Source organism: Pteropus alecto, unplaced genomic scaffold (genome assembly GCF_000325575.1).
Source record: "Pteropus alecto unplaced genomic scaffold, ASM32557v1 scaffold201, whole genome shotgun sequence".
In the NCBI taxonomy this organism is placed as follows: domain Eukaryota; kingdom Metazoa; phylum Chordata; class Mammalia; order Chiroptera; family Pteropodidae; genus Pteropus; species Pteropus alecto.
The window spans coordinates 400,904-424,253 of NW_006430503.1; the positions used below are offsets into that span (position 1 = coordinate 400,904).

A 23,350-nucleotide genomic window follows, 5' to 3' on the forward strand; every position below is an offset into this window, starting at 1 on the left:
TCCCTAAAAGTCTACACATTATCCTCTTTGGCATCTCTGTGGCAATCACTGGCTATAGTTAAGAATGAGGTAAGTACAAAACCCTTCTTTGAAAGCCATCTCCTCAGGTACATACATATTTTCTCATAAAACAGTGGTGATCCTCATAGTCTTATAATAAAAGTTTCCTATATAGCTTAAGCATTATGGGGTATGACTTTCAGCTGTGGGGCAGAGAACACCCTCATCCTTCTCTCTCCTCTGAGCCCTTGGCCAATTCTGGGCTCCAAGAGAGGTGAGGGGGATGGGAAGAGAACAGATATCAACCAATGAGGAGAATTGAAGGTGGAAAGGAAGTAGGCAGCAAGCTGTGGGCAGGCTCTTGAAGACCACACGCAGTGCGTCAGTTCTGGGGTGCCCGTCTGCACCGTGTCCTCTTTCCTCACAGTTCATCTTCACAGGGGCACTACATAGCTGGGCTTGGAGGAGTCACTGCACACAGTCCCTTCATCCTCCAAAGACTCTTGATTTGCGCAATTCATCTTCCTGCCAAAAATCATTCCCTACTTTGCACCATAGTCTATCAATGGTGCTGACAGAATTGCTTCATTTTTAAGACAAAAACCTGATCACATAGTCTCCTTAGTATGGCTGGGGAAAGCAGAACAAGACAGAACCAGCTCTGTACCATAATGGCCCTTCCCCTCCTCCAGCAAATGATGAAACTTATACAACTGCTCTCGGCACCGCTAGGATTTTTTTGTATGCCCTCCCATTTGCCCAGAAGATCTTTACCAACTCTGCCTGAAAAATCCCGATGGTCTCAAGGCCACCCACCCACTGCCGTCACTGCATCTAGCCCATCTAGCACTCTGCTGGCCACCTCCATCTGTGGCAGTGGAAGCAATGAGATGTCTATCATCACTAGTTTGTGAGTGCTTTAAACTCCAAAAGCCTCATGTGCATTATCTCATTTAATTTTCAACAATGTTTTAAGGTTGATTCTGTTACCCATGTTTTACAGATGAAAAAATGGAGGACCCAGATGACAAGCGACTTGTTAAAGTCTGCTTTCTTCATGACCATTAGGCTCTCACTTCTCCTCATCAAATCATAATCTTAGTTACCTTTTGGGACTAACATTAAAAAGAGATGCACAGGAAAGAAAATGGCCTCAACACAATGGACAAGTACTTGATCTCACAAGCTGACAAGGGGAATGTGAATTAAAGCAATAATGAGATCATAGTTTTTCCTGTTCATAAAAATCATAAAAAGTTTCAGAAATCGAGTGGCGGGCAAGAATGGAGGAAACAGGCCCTCATAGACATTACTTTTGGAATTGTAAATTTTTCTACACTCTTTGAAAATTAATTTAGTAATATCTTTTAATGTTAAGGATAAAAATCCTGTAGTGCAGCTACTTTGGAAAACATTGGCATTTCAGCAAAAAGGTTAATTTAAACACAGGGTTACCATATGACCTAGCAACTCCATTCCTGGATACATACCCCAAATTTGAAAACAGATGTTCAAACAAAAATTTTTCCACAAATATTTCTAGCAGCATTGTTTAGCCAAAAAAAATGGAAAGAATACAATGTCCATCAATTGATGAATGAATAAACAAATTGTGGTACATCCATACAAGGAAATATTCAGCCATAAAAAGAAATGAAGTGCTGACACATGCTATATCAAGACTGACTACTCACCTTAAATGCTGCAAATGGAGTTGACCTGAGTGATATAACCCAGTTCATCAAGTTTCACAGGGTCAGGCAGCACCCAGGAGTGAGCACTAGAGACCACATCCAAAAGGGACTTTGGAAGCAAGAGGACAGTTCGTTCAACACAAACAATCTGACTTGCCAACAGAGACACTTCATATCATTAAAGTATTGAAGAGAAAACTAGTTCTCCTGCCCATAAACACAGTGTACTTTGCCAGCCTCCTATGAGTCATGTGGGCCAAGGGGCACAGCTGTGGGGTCCATCGTTGTGTCCAGAGACACACCCACTGAGCAGAAAGGAAGCCCCAAAGCTGCCAGCATGCTAAGCTGAAAAAGCACACAAATACTAGATTCAAATTCAATTCAGAAAGTTGAATTTTGTGGTATGCAAATTATACCTCAGTAAAAATATATATACATACATATACATATACATACATACATGCATACATACATACATACATACATACATACATACATACATACATACATACAGTTGAGAGGGTCCTAGTTTGATTCCTGGAAAAAAAGAGCTGACTGAGCTAAGCATATATGTTTACAATTTGTATCTTTTTCTTTTTAAAGTGATGTTCCAGGCAATGGCTTTAGGTGGCTTCTGTATCTGTAAAGTGTGCCACCAACCGACAGTCCATGAGTAACCAATGACACCTTTCATAGGGCGTGTCAGCAGTGCAAAGAATTCTGGTTCTAAGTGGCATGACAGGGGTCAGTGAAAGCCTGAGGCTGATACCATAGGCCTAGTTTCACTCCACATGCCATGCCCGCAGTGGGTTTAGTGAAAAGGGCAGCAGTTCCAGAGGAAAAGAGAGAAATCTACAAGCCAGAAAGCCATTTTGTGGCATCTGTCAGTTGTCAAGAAGAAAGTATACCCTGGTCTTGGAGAGCATCTCTGAAGAAAAAGCTGTGAAGGGCAGCCTTGGTGAGCATTTCCAGGACTTCCTGGCCCAGCACACATTAGGAAGACACACAGACCGGAATGGTTTTAGGGAGACCAGAGTTATTTTCATTCTGCATTTGCAGGGCGACATCAGTCACTGTCAGCCAAATCTCCCTTTGCTCCAGAAGAAGCAAACTGTTTAGCTACAAGGCACAGTCAAGACTATTAACTTAATAGCTATTCTTATATCCAAAATTATTTTTTTAAAACCAATAATCTTGGATGACTATCATTAACATTATTAGGTATCATTTCAACAAGTATTTTAAAACATACAATAGACTTTATATGTCTTGATCACTAACTCCTATTGACACAGCTGTGCCCTATGAGCCCCAACCTTGTACCTGGTTAAAGGCCTCCTTTGCTGGGATATGTTCTACAATTGTATCTGCTGACATGCCCTTCCTTGGTATGACTCTACTTGTCTTCTGACCTACTCAGGGATAATTCATTGTGTTTGCCTCCTGATCCCATGTTTGTATACTATAATGCTAGTTACCACTTTGTTTTATATTTAGTACATATACATTCTTCTCTCCTGCTAGATGTAAGTTTCCTAAGGGTTAGGGATTGCTATAAACTGAATGTTTATAACCCCCCTTCTTTTCTCCACCCCGATTCATGTGTTGAAGTCCTAACTTCTGATGTAATGGTAATGGGAGTTGGGGCATTTGGGAGGTAATTACATCATAGGAGTAGAGGTCTCGTGATGGGATTGGTGCCCTTATAAGAAAAGACATGAGAGAACTTGCTTCTTCTCTCTGCTCTCCATATTGTGAGGATACTAGGAGATGTCCTTTTGTAAACCAAGAGGAGAGCTTTCATCAAGAAGTTAATCAAAATGAGAGCCAGATTTCTCACTGTTTAATAAATATGGAATTAAGAAACCCTAGAGTCAATTCTAAGGTCTAGAGTTGGAGGTATTGGTATAAATAATGGAGAGATAGATAGATAGATAGATAGATAGATAGATAGATAGATAGATAGATAGATAGATAGACAGACAGATGGATAGGTGGATAGATGGATAGATAGATAATATAGATAGATAGATGATGATGATGAGAGAGAGAGAGAAAGAGAGAGAGAGAAAGAGAAATACAGATGGATTTATGTGTATGTGTACATGAGTATACCTACATACACTTCCTTGTTCTGTACATTGAGAGGGCCTGGAAGCAATGATAAACCAGTAGCAATGAGCTCACCTTGTACCCAGATTTTGGCTTCTAAATGCCATTCTCTATTAAAATTAACTAGGGCTCCTGAAAAGATAGCTGATTTTAGAGCAAAGAAAGCACAAGATGAGTCTAAAATATCTTATTGTGTCAGAAAGTAAGGAAGTACTTGAAGAATGATGAGAACATATCCAAAGGACACAGGAGCCAGCTTGAATCTGAGCATCAAAATAAACAATAGAAACAGATTATAACCCCCTGAATAAAAATATACACTGGTCTATACTGATATAAATAAGTGAATACATAAATCAGGGGAAAAAAAAGACTATTTAATGCAGAAGAAATGCTAGAATTAGACGATTACCATTTGGCCACTATCAGAGTGATAATTCAGGCAAGAATCATTTGCATGTTAAAATGAGTGGGTAAAAGTTTGATAAGAAATAGGATATTTATATAGTCTCAATGTATCTTCCCACAAGATATTTATTAGACAGTTATTAAATAATAATTATGAAATATGTATTAGTTATCTTTAGAGTGGAGAAACCTGTAAAATACCACATTAATCAACTGATAAACTATCATAGCACTTGGATAAATCAACTGTATGCCTCTTGAAATGAACACAGTATTTTTATGTGGTGTTCCTGTAAAAAATGCATAATCTGAATCTATTCATGAGATAATATCAGGCAAATCTAAATGGAGTAACATTCAATAAGGTAACTGGCCACTGTTCCTCAAAACTGTCAAGGTCATAAAATATAAGCAAAGATGAAGAAATGTTCCATTTGAAGGCGATCAAAGAGACATGACAACTAAGTGTAATACATAATCCTGTGCTGAACCATGGAATTATTAACAATTTGGGGAAAAAATGGCAAAATCACATTTTTAAAAATGGTAGATATCTCAGGAAGGGCAAAGATTTATTTCTACAAGATTATCTGAAGTTGAGAGTTCCTCTGACAATCTTCAAAGATATTTTTAGATATTCTTTGTAAATACCCTGGATTTGGCTTGTCTCTTTTTCAATCTCTTGATGAAACCAAATAGTCTAATTTCCTTTGAAATTAACAAACTATCTTTACCACTGGGTTATGAACAAAGTCAGTGACAATAGTATCCTCTCTAAAAAGACAAAAATAATCAATTCAAAGCACTACTTATCAATCTTATTGCTAAAATTTTATTAAAAACAAATCTTTTCTACACAAAAATATTCAATTAATTTTTGACAAAGTTATGAAAGCAATTCAATGGAGGAAGAATAGCTTATCAACAAATAGCACTGGAATGAGTAGACATCCATTGGCAAAAAATGGAGTTTGACCTAAACCACACACATTATACAAAAAAAAAAAGTATGTATTTTGTCTTGGATGTTTGTCAGAGATTTGACAAAACACACAAAAAAAAAAAAAAAAAAAAAAAAAAAAAAAAATCCCTCAAAATCATCATGGACTCAATGTAAAATTATAAATCTTCTATAAAATCACATAAAAGATAAACTTTGAGACCTAGGACAAGGCAAAGAGACTTGTCTTAGACTTGACCACAAAAGTGGGATCCAAAAAAGAAAAAGTTGATAAATTTGATCACATAAAAATGTAAAACTTTTGCTCTGCAAAAACTCTTGTGGAAAGTATAAGGAGCCAAATTACAGACCCTGAGATACATTTACAAATTGTGTATCTGACAAAGACTTTGTATATAGAATGTATGAAGTACTTTAAAAACTCAACAGTAAGAAAACAAACAAATAAGCAAATCAATCAGAAAATGAGCAAAAGACACATACAGACATTTCACCAAAGAGGATGGCAAATAAACATCTGAAAAAATGTTCAACATTATTCATTCTTTGGATGAACCTATGGAGAATTATGTTAATTGAAAATAGACACTCACAAAAGGAGCTGTTATGGGTTGAACTGTGACCCTCCAAAGAGATCTATTGAAGTCCTAACTCCAGTATCTCAGAATGTAACCTTATTTGGAAATAGGGTCTTTACAAATTTAACCAAGTTAGGATACCATTACAGTGAGTCTTAATCTAATATGACTCTTGAACTTATAAAAAGAAGAAATTTGGATGAGGGAAGACCATGTGATCAGACACAGGGTGCAGATGGTTATGAGTCTAGAACGATGCATCTACAAGCCAAGGGAGGCCAAGAATTGCCAGCAAACACCAGAAGCTGGAAGAGGAAAGAAAGAAATCCCCCCTAGAGCTGTCAGAGGGAGCATGGTCTTGCTGACACCTCAAGAAAGGCATTTCCGTTGTTTTAAGAAATCTCATTTTTGGTACTTTGCATAGCAAGCCTAGGAAACTAATATCAGTATAAACTACATGGTTATTTTATGTAACCATCATAAAATAACACAATTATAATGATAAGAACAGATTAGTGATTGCTATGGGTTGGGGATGGGTGTGGCTATAAGGGAAACATGAGGGAGTCTGTGGTACAGTTGAGTATATTGGTTGTAGTGGGGGTTATGCAAGGCTATACATGTGACAAAATTGTATAAAGGTACACGTGCACCTAACTATGACTGGTGAGATCTGAATCAGCTCCATGAATTGTGCCAATATCAGTCTCTTGATTTTGGTATTGTACTGTGGTTATTGTAGGTGTGGTATGTGGCATGGAGGAGGGTGTGTAGAAATTTCTAATATATTTCTTTACAATAAACTGTGAACCTATAATTACTGTGAATTTAAAATTTTTGAATAATCAAAATAAAAGTTAAGTACAAAAAATATCTTTCACTTTCATGACTTAGTTATTAGTATAATGGAAATAAAACTGAATCTTTTTTGATAACTCAGGTTCTTTTAGTGTCTCATGGCGCTATTCTAAAAATCAATTGTCAATATAGAATGTGTAGGCTTAACCATAGAGTGCACTGACCAAGGATTTAGCTTATTTCAATTCCTCCCTGAGGAAGTTGAATTTTGGTGATTCTTTCCCACAAAAGCAGAATACAGGAGATATAAAGAATTTTAGTGAATCGAGGAATCTGTCTGGTTGGGCTCCAAGTCCTTGACTGTTTACTAAGTACCACCAAACCTTCAGTACACAACCCCACAGAAAGCCATGCTTGCAGGCAGGCTGTACCTGGGCTGATGGGAGCCTATTTCTTGGCAGAATAGTTAAGACAAGAGGGGACCATTGTTCTCAGCCCTGATGCAGGGCTCCTTCACAAAGTAAGTCAGATGGCCTGCAGTTTGTCTCTCTCTGCTCTAGGGCTCCCCTTCAGTGGGATGGATGGTTGAGATATGGCTATGGTATAAGCATTTGACACTTGCTTTCTTTACCCTCTACCTCTGGTCTCAGCTGCAAAGCTGTGGGCACATTAGGCTCTGTGGGCAGGAGCATGTGGTGTAACAGCCACAAGATTGCTATTTGTGTTACTGAGGACAGCATTTTATCTGCAGTGTAAATGGCAGCTGCACAGTGAACCACTGCCTGATATCACATCCCTACAACTTGAAATGCGCTTTAGAATAATAGGAATATGCCAGGTGCCAGGTGTGTTTTAACACACTGAGTGTCCAGCAGACAATGGGCAGAGGAATGCACAGTCAGCCTTCAGTTCACCTCAGACTTAAAAAGTAATAGACACATCAGGTGCCCAGACCTTGTCTTCACTAAGGGCCTGTCCCCCTGCCAGTTGAGCCAGATGCTGGGATGGCTCACAAGGAGCACTGTTGAGTGAGTAATGTCAACTACTCTTTTCTTCCTTAGAAGAAGCACGAATTAGCTGACAGATGACTAAAAAGTAAACAGAGAAAAGGAAAATAGGACTGAACAATGGAATGTTCTCTATATTTCTCAGGTGACTGAAACATGGATGTTCCTCTATGATCTAATGTCCAGCAGAAGCTTCTTGCAGAACTTATATCATGCGTTGAACTTGCCAAGAACAACTCTTCCCCTTGTTTACTTGTAGCTGATCTGTTGAGTGGCAAGGAAGCAAACGACAAGCTCCTCTAGGCCACCACTCCCTGGAGCTGCCCACGGCTCACAGGAGCCACAGGGTTTTCTTCAGCTATTGAAGGCTCTCAGAACCGTTGAAGAGTTCTGAAAAGTGGCTGATCTCAGTACTGAGATTTCTACTTTCACCCCATAAATGAGGTTTCAGCTCTTCTTTCCTTTATACAACCTACCTATGTATCAGAAGAGGAACTAGCATTACTGGGGTGAGACTCTTTCGGGCCAAGGTTATGCATGGGTCATTCTATACCCTAGTATTTAATACAGTGTCTGGCAGTCCACACCTACGTCAGTTCAAAGCATGCATAACCAATTTTAAAAATGCTTTCCTATTTTGGTACTTCATTAATTTCTAAGAGGGATGATCTTTTAATACACTTTATAGCACCTTATACATTATAATGCCTTATGAGAAAGAGAGAAAGAGAGAGAGATGGATAGATTACCTGTAATCTTTGATAAATCATTCTGGCAGAGAAACTACAATGGTTAGCAAGATCGTCAGTCTAGAAAGGCATTGAAAAAGAGTAGTAACATCACACAAAGCACACAAATACAGAAAAAGTAATTGAAGACCTTGTTAGAAACAAAGACGTTACCTGGAGAATTTCTCTTAAGAAGTGGGAAACTGGAGCTTGGTAAAGCTTAGAAATGGAGTCGTCTCCAATTACATAAATTTGTCCCAGATTTGGATGAGCAGTAAGTAAGGATAATGTAGCAGAAGCTAGGAGGAGGCAGATGAGTTTTTACCTGTTTGAAATGAAGGCAAAGGTAGAACATGAATGTATTGTTAAAAGACTCAAATATAAAATCTACTCTGTAATATATACATATTTATTGAGAGATGCATACTATCTCTGGAAAGTTTATAAGAAATATCTATATAAGAAATAAATTATGTTGTTTATCTCTGGGACCAACCATAAAAAACTTGTATTTTTGAATTTGTTACCAATTCAAGATTTCATTTTAGAAATTTATTCTTCAGAGTACATTGAAAACACCTTTTAGAAACTTCTTCCTCTTAAACAATTTAAAAATGGGCATTTTTGAGAACAGTTTGCTGGTTTAGCACAGTACAGAGTCATAGTCTTAGAACTCTGCTAAGAAGTCAACTACTGCACAAACAAGACAATCTCCAGTTTTCAGGTTTGGGAACTGTGGCTGATGGATAACGCTCAGGATGGAGAAGAAGGGACATATTTTAATCAGTCAATTTTGCTACTTGCAAGCAACCACCACAAATAATTTGATGAGGCAGGAAAATGTAAATTCCTGACTAACATGGTAGCTGTATGAATACATCCATGGGTTTTATTTATTAGGTTATTGAGTTTCTGCTCTAATTAGTAACTGAGTATTAGTTCTACCAGTAACTAGAAGATGGTGGGAAAAACACTCCGTGTCTTGTTTGTATGAGGCTAATACTCTTAATTATTGACCCTAATGGCACAACCCTAAAGACTGTAGTTTAAAAACACTATCATAAATTAACCTCAATAAGAATATACTGTAGCACAGCTGGGAAAGCAACCAGAGCCTGGGCTTCAGAATGAATGAGCGGGTCTGAAACTCTGTTCTGGTTCATGTACACTGGACCTGGGCTTCTTGGGGATGTGGATTGTGGAGGTAGCGCTTGGTTCGGCACCTGGTACAGAGCAGGTGATGACCAGGGGGAAGCTCTTCAGATGGTGGTCTTACCTCTTCACAGGCCTGGCTGTGGCCAGATGCTTTCAGAGGCATCACTGGAGGTCACGTAGTGTCAATCAAACTTAAAAGCCCTGCTGTCCTGGAAAAAGAAAAGATGTCATCAAAGGTATCACTCATTGAGTACCTGGTCAATGAGCTGGTCATATGTAGCTCTTCTTAATAGACACCATCCCTAATACCAAGGGGACACCATTCAGGATAAGTGGCAATTCAGATGGAAAAGGCAGTGGCACACACACAGACAAACAGAACTTCGAACGTGACTGTATAAGAATAGGAAGGGGATTGTTCATTCAATAATAATACATCTGCACAATGAAATATTATACAGCCATTGAAATGGTTACATAGAAAATCTTTCAGGATGGAAAGATGTTTATATGTGTTCAGAATTACCCTAGAAAAGCAAGAAATCCTCTTTTCTAGGAAGGTATTAACTCTTGAAAATCCAGTATAAGCATGATAATAAAAGCTACTAATAATTACTTAGTACTTTAATATGGGCCAAGGACTGTTTTTATATTTTACACTATTAAGTTTCATGATAACCCTATTTGTACAGATAAAAATTACAGCAAGTTAATTAACTTGCTCAGGGTTACATTTTTTAGCAACAAAGTATAGTTTAAACTCAGAGAGACAAAAAGAAAGTATTTCTTCAGGGGCTTTATAGCTACTACATGCCCTCTGTCGCCCACAGACAAGCTGTTCCCATTTTTTGCAGCGTCACTATCTTCCCTAAAAAGTGTCCATGCCATGCACATACCATGTCATGGGAGAGCACAGGTATCCAAGCTGGGCCCAACAGCCCACAGTGTGTCAGAATCCACTCTGAACCATGAGTTGTGCATGTATGAGACTGCATCCCTACAGGACTACAGGTTAAGTCTGGGGGTCGAAGGAAGGGTCTTTTACTGTCAGTCTGCAGTGGTTCCTGCCTATCTAGAAATTCCATTTCATCCTCTATTCCCAGGATCTGTTGCCATCTGAAATCAGCTTGCTTGGTTATTATCGCTTATGTCCTTACAAGAATACCAGCCTCTTGAGAGCATGCTCTATGTGTTTGTTTTCTGTGGAATCCTTAGCACTCAAATGAGGATCTGGCACAAAAGAGGTGCTTAATCCTTGGATGAGAGAATAAAGGTGCGTGGGTCTAGGCATACTGTGCTGGCTCCTCTCCTAGTGTCACTCTCCAGTACTGCATAGTGAAGTCATACACAACACTGGCACCTGTCACATGCAGCAAGTTATCCCTTAATGCTTCAATTTGAGAATTTTTCATAAGCTCTGATTTTTCTTTTAAGAAACCCATGGCTTCTAAAAAATTTTCTTTCACTTAATCTCACTTGTTCATTTAATTAATCAGATTCTATGCTAGTTCAAAAAACAGTTTAGACATAATTTAAGAAAAAAGAATATCTCGTAGAAGGTAGCTTATGTCACCTTATATCCTTTTATGTCACCCTCATATGCCCAAAAGACAACTCTGAAGGAATTAAACTTTTGCCTTGATACTGAAATGCATTTCATTCAAAGACGTTTGGTCCACTAGAGTAGACATTACCAAATGTCCAGGAGATCATTAAGAAAATAATAAGAGGCATGGAAACCTTGAGATCCTATCAAGATTAGATAATCAGTGATTAAAATGTATCATTATGCTGGTGTGATGGTAAATGGGGCAGTCACTTTGGAAAAGTTTGGCAATGATTCAGCAATCCCACTTAAGAAAACCGAACACATGTTCATGCAAAAATTGTATATGAATGTTTACAGCAGTATTGCTCATGATAGCCAGAAAGTGGAAACAACCTAATGTCTATCAACTGATAAATGGATAAATAAATTTGATATAATGGAGTATCAAGCAACCAAAAAAAGGAATGAAGTAATGACACATGCTGCAACATGGATGAACCTTGAAAACATTATGCTTAGTGAAAGAAGCCAGATAGAAAAGGTCACAGGTTGTACGCTTCCATTTGTATGAAGTATTCAGTATATGCAAATCCATAGAGATAGAAAGCAGATCGGTGTTTGTCAGAGGCTAACAGGTACGGGGTTTCTTTATGGTGTCATAAAAATGTCCTGGGATTAAATGGTGATGATGGTTCCACAACTTTGTAAATATAAAAACCAATGAATCGCATACTTTTAAAAGGATAAATTTTATGGTACATAAATTACATCTTGATAAAACTATTATTTTAAAAGTATAATTAACTTAAGAAAGAGGTCTCCAGCAAGGGAACCTCTAACCCTGACCTGAAATATTTCCAGTGTTATACCCTTTCTCAGTTCTGTTTAATGATTTTGCTACAAACACTTTCTTCTCTTTCCTAGCAGCTCTCACCCAAGCAAATCTCAAAGCTGCCAAGAAACAAAAGACTGGAGACTTCTCCAATCAAATAGTAATGCTATCATCTTTCCTGGAAAGCTTACGCAGGACCCATAAGCAGCAAGAGGGCTGGGAAAAAAGGAGGAAAGAGAGACCAAGGGAGTTAGACAATCCTCAATGTCCTTTTGGTATGTCTGCTCTTCTTTTTCCTAAATCAAGACAAGCAGGATACAGAGCACTGGTACCATGTTCCCCTCATGTGTGTGCCCTAGTACACCCTGGGTGAGCCATATGTGCTGCTGCCTGAATCACCTCTGCTGACTCATGGGAGTAGGTCTGTGGCCCTGGACAGGCTGGCCCTGCACCAGAGCTCTTCAGAGACAGAGCCTGTTTGTGTGCTGATGTTCAATGTTTATGGAAGCTAAGAAGAACATGGTTTAGAATACCAAGAAAAATATATCACTGTCACCTGAGTCTAAATAAACATCTACATAAAGATGTGGACAGCTTTCAGAACAGGCTGTCCTCATTGATGGCTGAATTTTGAGAGGTGATTTCAGGTTTAAACCTTATATTGTGATGGTGCAAGGTATTGTAAAACAATTCATATTGTAAAACAGCTTTTCAATAATACTCTTGGGATGATTATATTCACCACTTGCTGGGTACACACCTCAGCACTTGTGTGGAGATTTTCCTTCTCCAAGGTCATGTAGCCAGGAAAGGCATCAAATCAGTCTCTGATCCCAGAGACCATTTTCTGCTAAGAAAATCCACAAACATCTTATAGATAGGAGAAATTACTAAACATTTCTTAAGGCTAGTTCACTGAACTTCAGGAAAAAACTTTTCAAATTGTACATAGTTGGAGAAACTAAAAGAAGGAAATAAACACATATCTGAAATAAAGCCTTTGGCATTATTCCTTTGAATCACTATTTAAATTTATATAATTATCTAAGATAAATTTGTAACTCTGGAATGCCTCATATTTTACAGGATATCCTTCCTAATCTCAACTATTTCCTCAAAATTTGAGACATAATAATATTAACTTGCATGACTTTGTATAAAACACGTTCTTTGCACATTTCTGTTCTGCCTCGGCAGGAAATTATACACACACACTCAGTTGCATGGGAAATAAGGAACTCCTGCTACATATTGCTGTCTGGAACTTTGCAAATAGTTCCTGGTCTTTTCTAGTGTCCCAAGGGGTACTTATTATTTCAAAAGTGTCACATGATCTACTTACTCACCAAAGTATAGGCAAGAACACTCATGTTTCCACACAAAAGCTGTCAGCTCATATTTCTTGATAGATACAAATATTTTTTACCAAACATCATTACAAGTATGCTCTGATATTTGAAAAAAAAATTTGTCTCTTTACAACTATTCTATTATTGTGAATTCACATATCAAGTAGCTTCTCTTCATATACTCTTTCAAAGACTGAATCTGTTAATCTTATCAAAATAATTTACATTGCCATGTCAAATAATGAGGAAGAAAACACAAAATAAGTCCCTTTACCAAGTGACTGGGCTCCAACCTAATTAATTAATCAACTGCGCCACCGCATGGATGGCTTTACAGAGAGAACTATGGTGATGGAAAGACACCGGCATTGGACCTTTCCCACCCACTACCTCGGCAAGAAGCAAGGTTAGTACCTAGTTCTGAAACTGGCATTTCTGAGCCTAGATCTCATTGGAGCAGCAGCCTGCAGTGGGGGGAGGGGGGGTTTTCTCATGTCTTCCCCCAATCCCCATCCCACCCCAGTTACAGAGAGTAACAGAAGAAAATAATGGTTTATTTCTTAATAAACCATTAGGCACCTTACCCTGTACCCCTCAACACCACCCCGTATAAAATCAAGCTAGACTATGCTTCAGGATGCCATATTAGAAGCAGAATTTGCTTTAGGGTCAATTAAAAGTGTGTTTAGAGTAAAATATTTACTGTTGATGAGCTTTATTTCCTTATCTGTTAAATGGATAAAATATTTGCTCTGAGAAGTTATTTTGAGGATCACACACAGTGTATACACCCAGCATGGCGTATGGCATATGATAAATGGTAGCTCCACCATTCAACTTCTTTTGCATTTTCCTGTTTCCCTCGGTGCCCCAGTTAATCTCATTTACGGGTTCAGTATTTCCTTTAAGGAAAAGATATTCAGATGAAAAAAGTATCTATGTGTACAAAGCTAAAAATAAAAGCCCACTGTCCTAACTCTGAAAGGGAAAGGAATATCCTCAAACCTAAAGAGGCTTAAAGTTTATTTAGAATAGTCCTTTCATTTTCAGACAAATTAGGGTCCAGATCTACTGGTATTGGTAGCACAGCCAGTAGTCTAATTCAGGTCTCCCGATTTCAAGTTAAGATTCTTTCTACTATAAGAAGAATGTCCACTGGGGTGTCCTCAAATTAGAGAACACCACAGCAGCAAAATAAGGAGATGCAGGTAGTGCAGACACACAAAAAATTCTGCAAAAAGTAATGTCAAGAGAAAAATACATCAGAACACAAAAACAACACATACACAATATTAACAACCAAGGAAAGTTGATGTTCAAGTATTGATTATCAGAAGAAGGGATACCATCTTGAAGAGTTCTTTATTTAAACATCACTTATTGTTGTATTGTTGTATGCTTCCCTGTACAACTGTCAAAAGAGATTAAAAAAAAAAAACTACTGTTAAAGGGCAATAAAAAGATTTAATTCTGAATTAAAATACTAATGGTAAGAAATACTGGCAGAAGAAAAACAACAATAAACCAATAGGGAAAACACAAAATGCACTGATTAAAGGCTCGAATTAATAATATGGGGCTCCTTTAGGAGGAGCTTCCTTTTGCTTCTTTGTGTGTCCTTGGTTTCAAAATTTATTACATTCTCTTTCAGTGACATTTTATTCTTCTTGTAAAAACTTGGGTGAAGCCACCAGGAACAATTTTATTTTTCAAAATCATAAAGGGATTCTTAAGAATGTCCCTCTTAAAAGAGGGTTTTCAACCATGACAATTAACAAAGAGATTCTGGACCTCAAGCCCTAAGTATGTGACTCTAAAAGGTAGCCTTTTTGAAGAGGGAAAACCAAAGGAAGGAAATTACTACTGAAGTTTCTTACCCAAGGAGAGCTCTTACCACTATATATTTTCCTGTTAAAAGAGCATCTGAAATGATTCCTCAATGATAACCCGAACCCAGCCCAGCTGACTTGTGTCGAATAATTCCTCCTACTGCACTTCTGTACACTCTGGGTCACACTCAGCAAGAGGGAAGGCGAGGGTCTCCACAAGAGACTGAACACCCTGGTGCCCACTGGAGCTTGACCCCGGCCAATTGTGTCACCCTGGGCCAATCACCCTTACCTTGGTTTCATGCCCTCCTCTGTAAGAAGGAGGTGAGAACAGAGACTACATACAAGAAATATGATGGTGAGCAAGAAACGGCTCCTACGCTCACAGAGCCTAATGATCAGCCAGCCAGTCTGAAATACTGGCCACTAGGCATTCGCATAAACATCAACAATTTACTAATTGTCTACACCAAGGGTCCCCAAACTCTCGACTGGGGTAATGATCAGTGGCCTGTTAGGAAATGGGCTGCACAGCAGGAGGTGAGTGGCGCGCAAGTGAGCGAAGCTTCTTCTGTATTTGCAGCCGCTCCCCAGCGCTAGCATCACTGCCTCAGCTCCACCGCAGATCAGCAGGCATTAGATTCTCATAGGAGCACCAGTCTCTGGTGCCAAAAAGATTGGGACTGCTGGCTACACTGTGACAAGGGGTGCAACAGTGACCAGAACAAGGTCTGTATGTCAATAAGTCAGTCTGACTCAGATCTGGGCAGCTCAGCACATGGTGCAGGCCAGTGTGGGAAAGCCATCCCAGTGTTCCTCATACAAGAGTAGATGTTTGTATATTACAAATAAATAGATAGATAGATAGATAGATAGATAGATATAGAGATAGATAGATAAATAGATAGATAAAATAATTGAACACAGTCAAACTTAAACTTCTGGTGTCACTCTTATTTACATTAAAATATACCTCTCTGGTGGGAATCCCACACGGCCCTGGATACGGGCACTGAAGCACCGTTACCATTGGGTGCCCTAGTGGAGAAGGGAAGGTGGTGACGCAGCAGTAACTGCTGCAGGAGACAAAGGAGGCAGTGCCAGGTAAAAGTGCCAGGAGTCTTAATGAAGGAACACAGATGACTGGCCTGTGAGGGAAAGGTGAGGCTTAAAGAAGGCCCAGGAGAAATGCAAAGTGTTCTAGGCCCAGGAAATAGTACATGCTCTAGTGGGGGGTCCAAAGGCCACAAGTATAGCAGCTAGAGATTGGGAAGAGGGCTTCTAAGGGACTTTGTTTTCCTGACCATTAGGTTAGTTTTTGAGCATGTTGACTAAACTTGGCTTTTAGTGTAAATTTATCAGCACTTCATCTGCTACCTTGGAAACAAAAGCTGATATTTAAACAATAAACTATTTATTGGATCATTCTCTGAAATGCAACCCCCTCCCAAGTACCCAATAGCTTATTCTTTTATTAAAGCTAATCAGACGGCAGTGCTCTCCTTATCTCCATACCTTCTCCCAAGGGAGGCACATGGCTGTTTAGACAATGAAGGCTGTCCTCCCTCCATTCATCATTCTAGTCCTTAGCCCCAGGCCTTTCTTGTTCTCCTTAGGATTCCTAAATCTTAACTACCCTCTGAGCTTCTCTCAGTGGTGGGCTGTCAGCCACAGCTTTCTCTATTAGGCACTTGCCAGATGGTGCCTTTTTAGGTCTCCTCCTGGGATCTCCTGCTGGTCCACAAGTTCTTGGAAGAAGTGGTCTATTTTATCTCTTGGCATCTGCCACAGCTCTTTACTAGAACTGACTGTAGGTGCCAGAAATTCAAAATCAACTGGTAACTGGTTCTTTGCTCTTCCCTCAATTGCTGCAGAAGTTTCCAAACTTATAGCCCTGCCCCAATCTCTCTCCCTTTATGTCAAATCTACTATAGGTACAACAGCAGGATAATCTTAACCTCACTTTCATCTCTATTACCTCTTCTTTTCTTCTCTCAAAAATTCATAGTGGTCCTAACTTTCTCTTGTACCAATGCAGAATCCCTAATAATAGGATTTTAAAGCTTTATCTAGCTGACTTTATACTTCAGTATATTCTGGTCTAGAATAAATCCCAAAAATCTAGCACAGAGCTTAATTCTACACCAACTAGCCAGGGGCATAACACTAACAGTTACTAAATATTTATAGACTAAATGAGTGAATTATCTTTTCAATAAACCCTCTTTCTTCTTTTTTTTGCATACATCTTTTTTAATCTTGCTTTTATGTTTTCACAGATAACATTTCACCAATTTGAAGAGAACTTTTCCTTCTGCCAGATCAAGTTGTTTAAAGCATTTGTTCTCACTCACTTCTTTCAAAAAACCTTTTGAGAACAGCCAGTTAAGATCTAGTTACTTAAAGCATCGATTGCTCTAATACTAGTGCCTACCTAGTTTTCTGTTCTAAGGGGTGCAATTCAAGGTCAAAGATGATATCAATTGCTTCCTTGTCATTCTCAGTACTCAGGTGGAGCTCTCTGTGTACAGTGAGTACTAATTAATGCTCTGTAATAAAATCTTCTCCAATACTTCACTCTTAAAGGGCCATTCGAGAGATCTAAATAAAATAGTGCCTAAAAATTAATAATATGTTCGACACAGAGGTTTAATAATTTGGGACATAAATACTAGTAGGATTTTGAACCAAAAGATGTTCTCTTCCTCGACAAAAAAAAATTCGATAGCTATATTTTCCATATCAATAGGGTTAACATATTTCAGGAAATTTCTTTTTTCCCCCTCAGTATTGCCTTATCATATAAAAATAAAAAAATACGATAATCAGCAATAAAAAGATAAAGTTCATACATAGAATGACATCAAAGTAATGTGACTTTTCTACTTGTTTGACCTACTAAACTGCTGCACAGGCCACTTGGGAGGACAAAGTTCAGGGGATACTCCTTAGGAGAAGTCACTGAACAAACAGCAAGTAGTGTTCCAGAAAGGAGAAAAGCAGAGGCAGAACTCCACATTCTGCTTAGCGAGCATGCTTCAGTGTTGTTTTGAAAATGGTAGTTTTTTCCTTTAAATCCAGGCTATTTTTCTGACTCTTCTTACTTTAACTAGTCAGTACAGACACTCAACTTCAAAAATATGTCAGAGAAACACAAAAGATATGACAGTTGTTTTTCTGTAAGCCTTCCCAAATGAGGCAGGTGGACAGAGTGGTGATCCCTGCACAGTGGTCCAATAGCATGTTTGTCTGACTTGATGGCTCTGAGGTCATCAGTCTACTTCAAAGGGAGTAGTGATTTTCTATCACAATAACCATGGAACTGATGAAATCTGGTAGCCAAGATCTATAAGACTCCATGATTTTGCCTAAACATACAACTATCTTCCAACTAGCAAAAAAGTTATTTTCTGTATTAGATATTGAAATTATATAACTATAGTTAATCACTGCAGCTTGAACTTTTGGAAGTAAGTATATTTGGTTAAAGTTTATGAGAAGTATATTTTGTTAAAGTTTATGAGAGTTGCTAAGAAACATCGTAATTTGGGGGGGTGGGGGGAAGACAATTTGTGTTTACTGGGCCACTGGTGGATGACTGACAATTGATATCACTAATAGGCAATTATAACACTTAGCATTCCAAAACTATTTAATAATTTGTTTAGAAGAAATATAGCTTCTAAAAGAACAAAAAGGCAATCTAAATATTTATTTGGATGGCTGCATGCCAAAATAAAGTTAAATACATAAGATAAAGAAATTAATGCCAAGCTAAAAAAAAAAAAAAAGCATCAGATATTCAGTCACCAACTTAAAAAAGGTGTGGCTTTCAAAAGTTTGTAAATGAATGATTTGAAATATTCAGTGCATTTCACATGGGAAAAAAATTCATTTCCTGTGGCAATGTTGTACGGCTTCCATTTTAACCCACCAAAACGAGATTAAATATTAGGTACACACATGGATGTAAAGCATCATGGTAAAAGAACATGAACTTTATAGAGCCAAAGACCGCCTAATTCCAGTCCTGGCTGTTTATTTAGTATTATTTCCATAAGTTACATCCTACAATCTCCAACAAGAAGTACATCTCTCGGTACGGAGCAGTCTCCTCTTGGCTTGGGGTAGACCAGGAAACCTGACAGCCCAAACAACTGCTGCCCCATAAGGAGGCTCTCCTGAGATGGGAACATACTTGTATCCTGGTGTGCTCAGGTGGGAGGCTCATGTGTAGAGTTCATGTCAAGGAAGACAACCTCCTAAATGGCCCTGATGGAGTTAATGCTGTCAGGTCATTGCCATGGCAGCAATATCTTTTACCATAACTACATTTAGTCTTTTCAGATGCTTGTGATTCTGAGGACTAAAATGAGGTTCAGTCTTACTAAAAAATAAGGTATGACCCAGTGAAGCTTTTCACATGTCTTGGTATGCTTTCCAAATGTCTGGGCAACACCCCTGCCTCTACTCCACTCCAATCTATAAGCTAATTACATTATAATACAGCCACCCTTTTAGAAACAAAAGGAAGTATTTGTACAAGACAAATCTACATGGAGCAATAAAATATTCTTGTATTTACCCAGTGCTTACAGGAGACCTGTCTATGAAATATACATTTTTCAGGAAAACAAGCACTTGGGCAGAGCTGTCAACCATCTGCACAGTGCCATATGAAAGACAGATGAGACATAGAGTTGAGGCCCATGGGACAGCTGACTGTCTATAGAAGTCAGTCAGGAGAAATGCTCAGTAAATGTTCACATTTTAGAATGATGGCTAGAATGGTGATTATGCAAACCATCCAAAGATGCTATTAATAACGGCTTCAAAATCAGAATATCATATACTCATAATGGGGTTTTTCTCCCTCAGATATTGTTATAAGCTCAGATGTTACTATAATTAAACAAAACATTAACATCAAGATAGTTAAAAATAACACAATATTTGAGGAGAGGTTATAAATACGATTGAGAAAAATCCCAAATTCGCGATTCATGCTAATTCTCTATGTGACTGGATAGCTCCATTAAAAACATTTCTTCTTTTCTCTAAATCATGGATTAAGATGATTATTTTAAATGTAAAAGCCACAGTTTGGACCATATATATATATACCATTCCACCTCTGCCTATCCAAAACAACATTTTAGGGTGAGATGCCATAAAACTTGACAGAGAACAAGCATTCTTACTATGAAAAGCAAAAATATGTGATAATTTCAGAGCTTCGCTTATGCTTATAAGATGTCTTTTCACTAAAGTATATTTTCATTTACATTAACTGACTCATACAAGGCTGCCTTATTGTTAGAGTTAAGAAAACATACAGAAAACAAATTTTTAGAATTAAAATACACATAACATTTTAAAATCTTAATTTTATAAAATTCTGAATCACTAAACTTGTATAATTGTTTTTGTTGTCAATTATTATTTTTCCCTCAGAGGTACTTTATGGGCTCCACTCAACCCTTGGTCTTGTGTTACAGGCAAACTCTAGGATCCTCATTTAAAAATAAAATTATAGATAAAAGACTAATAAAAGAATCAGCCATTGTAGTCAATTGGATGCTATTATAGGGTGTCCTCACCTTCCTCTTGTGGCCTTCTATGGAAACTTCATCCCTGACAGACTGCAGGATTTCCCTTTCAACTGTCTGTCCTTCAAGATGGTGCACTCTGAGTGCACTTCACTGACCATTCCACAGGCATCTTGCATGAGAAGGCAGACTCTACAAAAAAAAGCATTCACATTTGGTCTTTTAGGAGACACTTTTTGATTCAATAGAAAGATCAAGATTTCCTTCTCCTTCACTAGAAATCTATGGTAGTCATCTTCTTAAATGGATGAATCAGGGTAAATGAAGTCAAATTTAAACATGCACTTTTTAGATTTGTACATGCCAGTTTTTGATTACTATCCACAAAACACAAGAGACAGAACTTCTCTTTTGGCATAAAACTAAACCTTAAGCCTAATGAGGTTTAAAAGCACACAAGAAGGCCACCCTTTCAAATCAAATATAATACTGTTGTCCAGAAACAGAGCATCTTCTTCCCCATGTTTATCCTATCTGCCATAACAAGTAATATATTTTGTATAAATGCTCAACACTGAGAAGAGCTTCAGTGTAACATTATGATGAGAATAACAATAACATTCGATGAGAATATGTTCCTTTTCTCTGAGCAGATACATATTTACAGAAATGCATATCCCAGCAGGATAAAAACTAGTGTCCCAACTGGCAGCAACATAGACCTAATAGATATCCAGTGACATGACGGGATTCCCCCCACTTTTTAAGTTCAAAGGTCAGTACGTATAAAAACCTGTATATGATTGAATTTTCAATCCTTCACTTCATAATTCGAGTGAAATCTTATTTATTATGAAATGACACATTCTCAGAAAACATTTCTTGGAGCCTGAAAAAAATTTAGTAAAATAACACTACCAAATAGACTGTGAGAAACAAAACTATTTTAAAGTTGAAGGTATAAAGAAAAGTCTATGTTGGAAACGAACAGATGACAAAAAATGAACAAAGGAAAGCTACATCAAGCTATGAACCTTAAATACTGCCTTGGCAAAAGGCAGTAGACTAAGTTTAGACTTCCTGATAATGTCTCCCAGGTCCACAGGGCCCCCTCTGGTTTGCAAGAGAATCATGCTTAATGAAATGAGTAAGATGGCAAAGGACGAGAACCATATGATTTTACTCATATGTGAGATATAAAACAGAAAGTGACAAATGAATAGACAAAACAATCTAATTCATAGACAGACAACAATATGGTGGTTGCCAGTGGGAAGGGGGTTGGGGGTGCATGAAGAGGATAAAGGGGGTCAAGTATATGGTAATGAAAGAAGACTAGACTTTGGGTGGTGAGCACACAATGCAATATACAGATGATGTATTATAGAATTGTATACTTGAAACTTATATAAGGTTATTAACCAATGTTATCTCAATAAATTAAATTTAAAAAAACAGAAGTGAATTTAAATCTTGTTTGAAGAAAAGCACCCTTAATTATATTTCCAGTTTGCCATTGAGTAAAATCAAATAAAGATATACGCAAATAAAAATCACCAAGTACAAAAGAAACAAAGCATTATGCGGAAGAGTCAGAAAAAATAACAAACTATTATGTGGAAGGGTCAGAAATATTACAATTAAAATATATAAAATATAAAATAACTATTCTAAAAAGATAAAAATCACAAACATATAAATAGGAGACAAAATGCTATATAAAATTACTTGGCAAATTTGAAGAAGAAAGAAATAAAATTTCAAAAAGGAAAACTATACTTATTGAAATAAAAATTTATTAAATAGGTGTGCCAAATGGTTATATGTTTCTGGACAGTTTGTATATGTGAATTGGGTTATAAATTTGAATAAATTACCCAGAACGCATCTTGAGAACTGAGATTAAAAAACATGAGGGAGAAATACAGAGGACAAAGTGATTAAGTCTAACATGTGTCTAATCGGAATTCAAGAGGAACAAAATAGAGGAAGGAGAAGCAATAATTTGTAGCTCTAGTAACTCAGAATATCTTCTAATTAATATAAGAAATAAATCTGTAGATATAAGAAGAAAACAAATGCCAAGCAGGACAATTAAAAGGAAATCCATCCTAATGCAAATACTGTAATGAAACTACTAAGGAACATCAAAGACATTGATAAGATTTTAAAAGCAAAAAGGGTGAAAAGACAGAGAACATCTTTACATGAATAAAAATTTGATATACATTGGCCTTCTCCAGAGCAATCAATAAAGCCAGAAAATAATTAAATATTTTCATATCTGAAAGCCATTCTTTCAAGAATGATGGTAAAATAGAGACATATTAAAATAAAGAAACGCCGGACACATTTTCCACCTACAGAGCCTGAAATATGTACTAGTTACTAAGGTAATTACTAAAATAATTTCTAAATTATGTAATTTAGGAAAAAGGAAATTATCCTGAAAAAAAGGGCCTAAGATACAAGGACTACTGAGTCAACAATATAAAAGAATCAAAATAAATATGATAGGATAAAATAACAACACGACCAGTAATATTAATTAATGTATTAAGAGCTGAAAAACTAGAAACGGATAGCAAGTAAGTCAAATAGATTGACCGGAGTTCAAATGTTCCCAAGTCCTCTTATCACTCATATCAGGATTAAGATAACGCTAGACTTCATTAATATATACATGCGGTAAAATTTCAGGGATAACAACCAAAAGAACAGAAATAGGACACATAACTTCCAAATCACTAGGTGGAAAAATAGAATGAGAAATATGGGCAAATGGACAAAAATTTAAAAAT

General features: G+C 37.5%; 1 protein-coding gene across 1 annotated transcript in view; it reads right to left on the bottom strand.

Moving 5' to 3' along the window:
* The window catches only part of SPIDR (scaffold protein involved in DNA repair), a 436,331-nt gene that overhangs the window by 26,593 nt on the left and 386,388 nt on the right, over positions 1-23,350 (bottom strand). Inside the window, 7 exon segments of the mRNA XM_025049089.1 lie at positions 1,695-1,844; positions 2,600-2,813; positions 8,308-8,367; positions 8,461-8,565; positions 8,567-8,611; positions 9,563-9,650; positions 20,601-20,741. Coding sequence (XP_024904857.1) covers positions 1,695-1,844; positions 2,600-2,813; positions 8,308-8,367; positions 8,461-8,565; positions 8,567-8,611; positions 9,563-9,650; positions 20,601-20,741 — 803 coding nt within the window.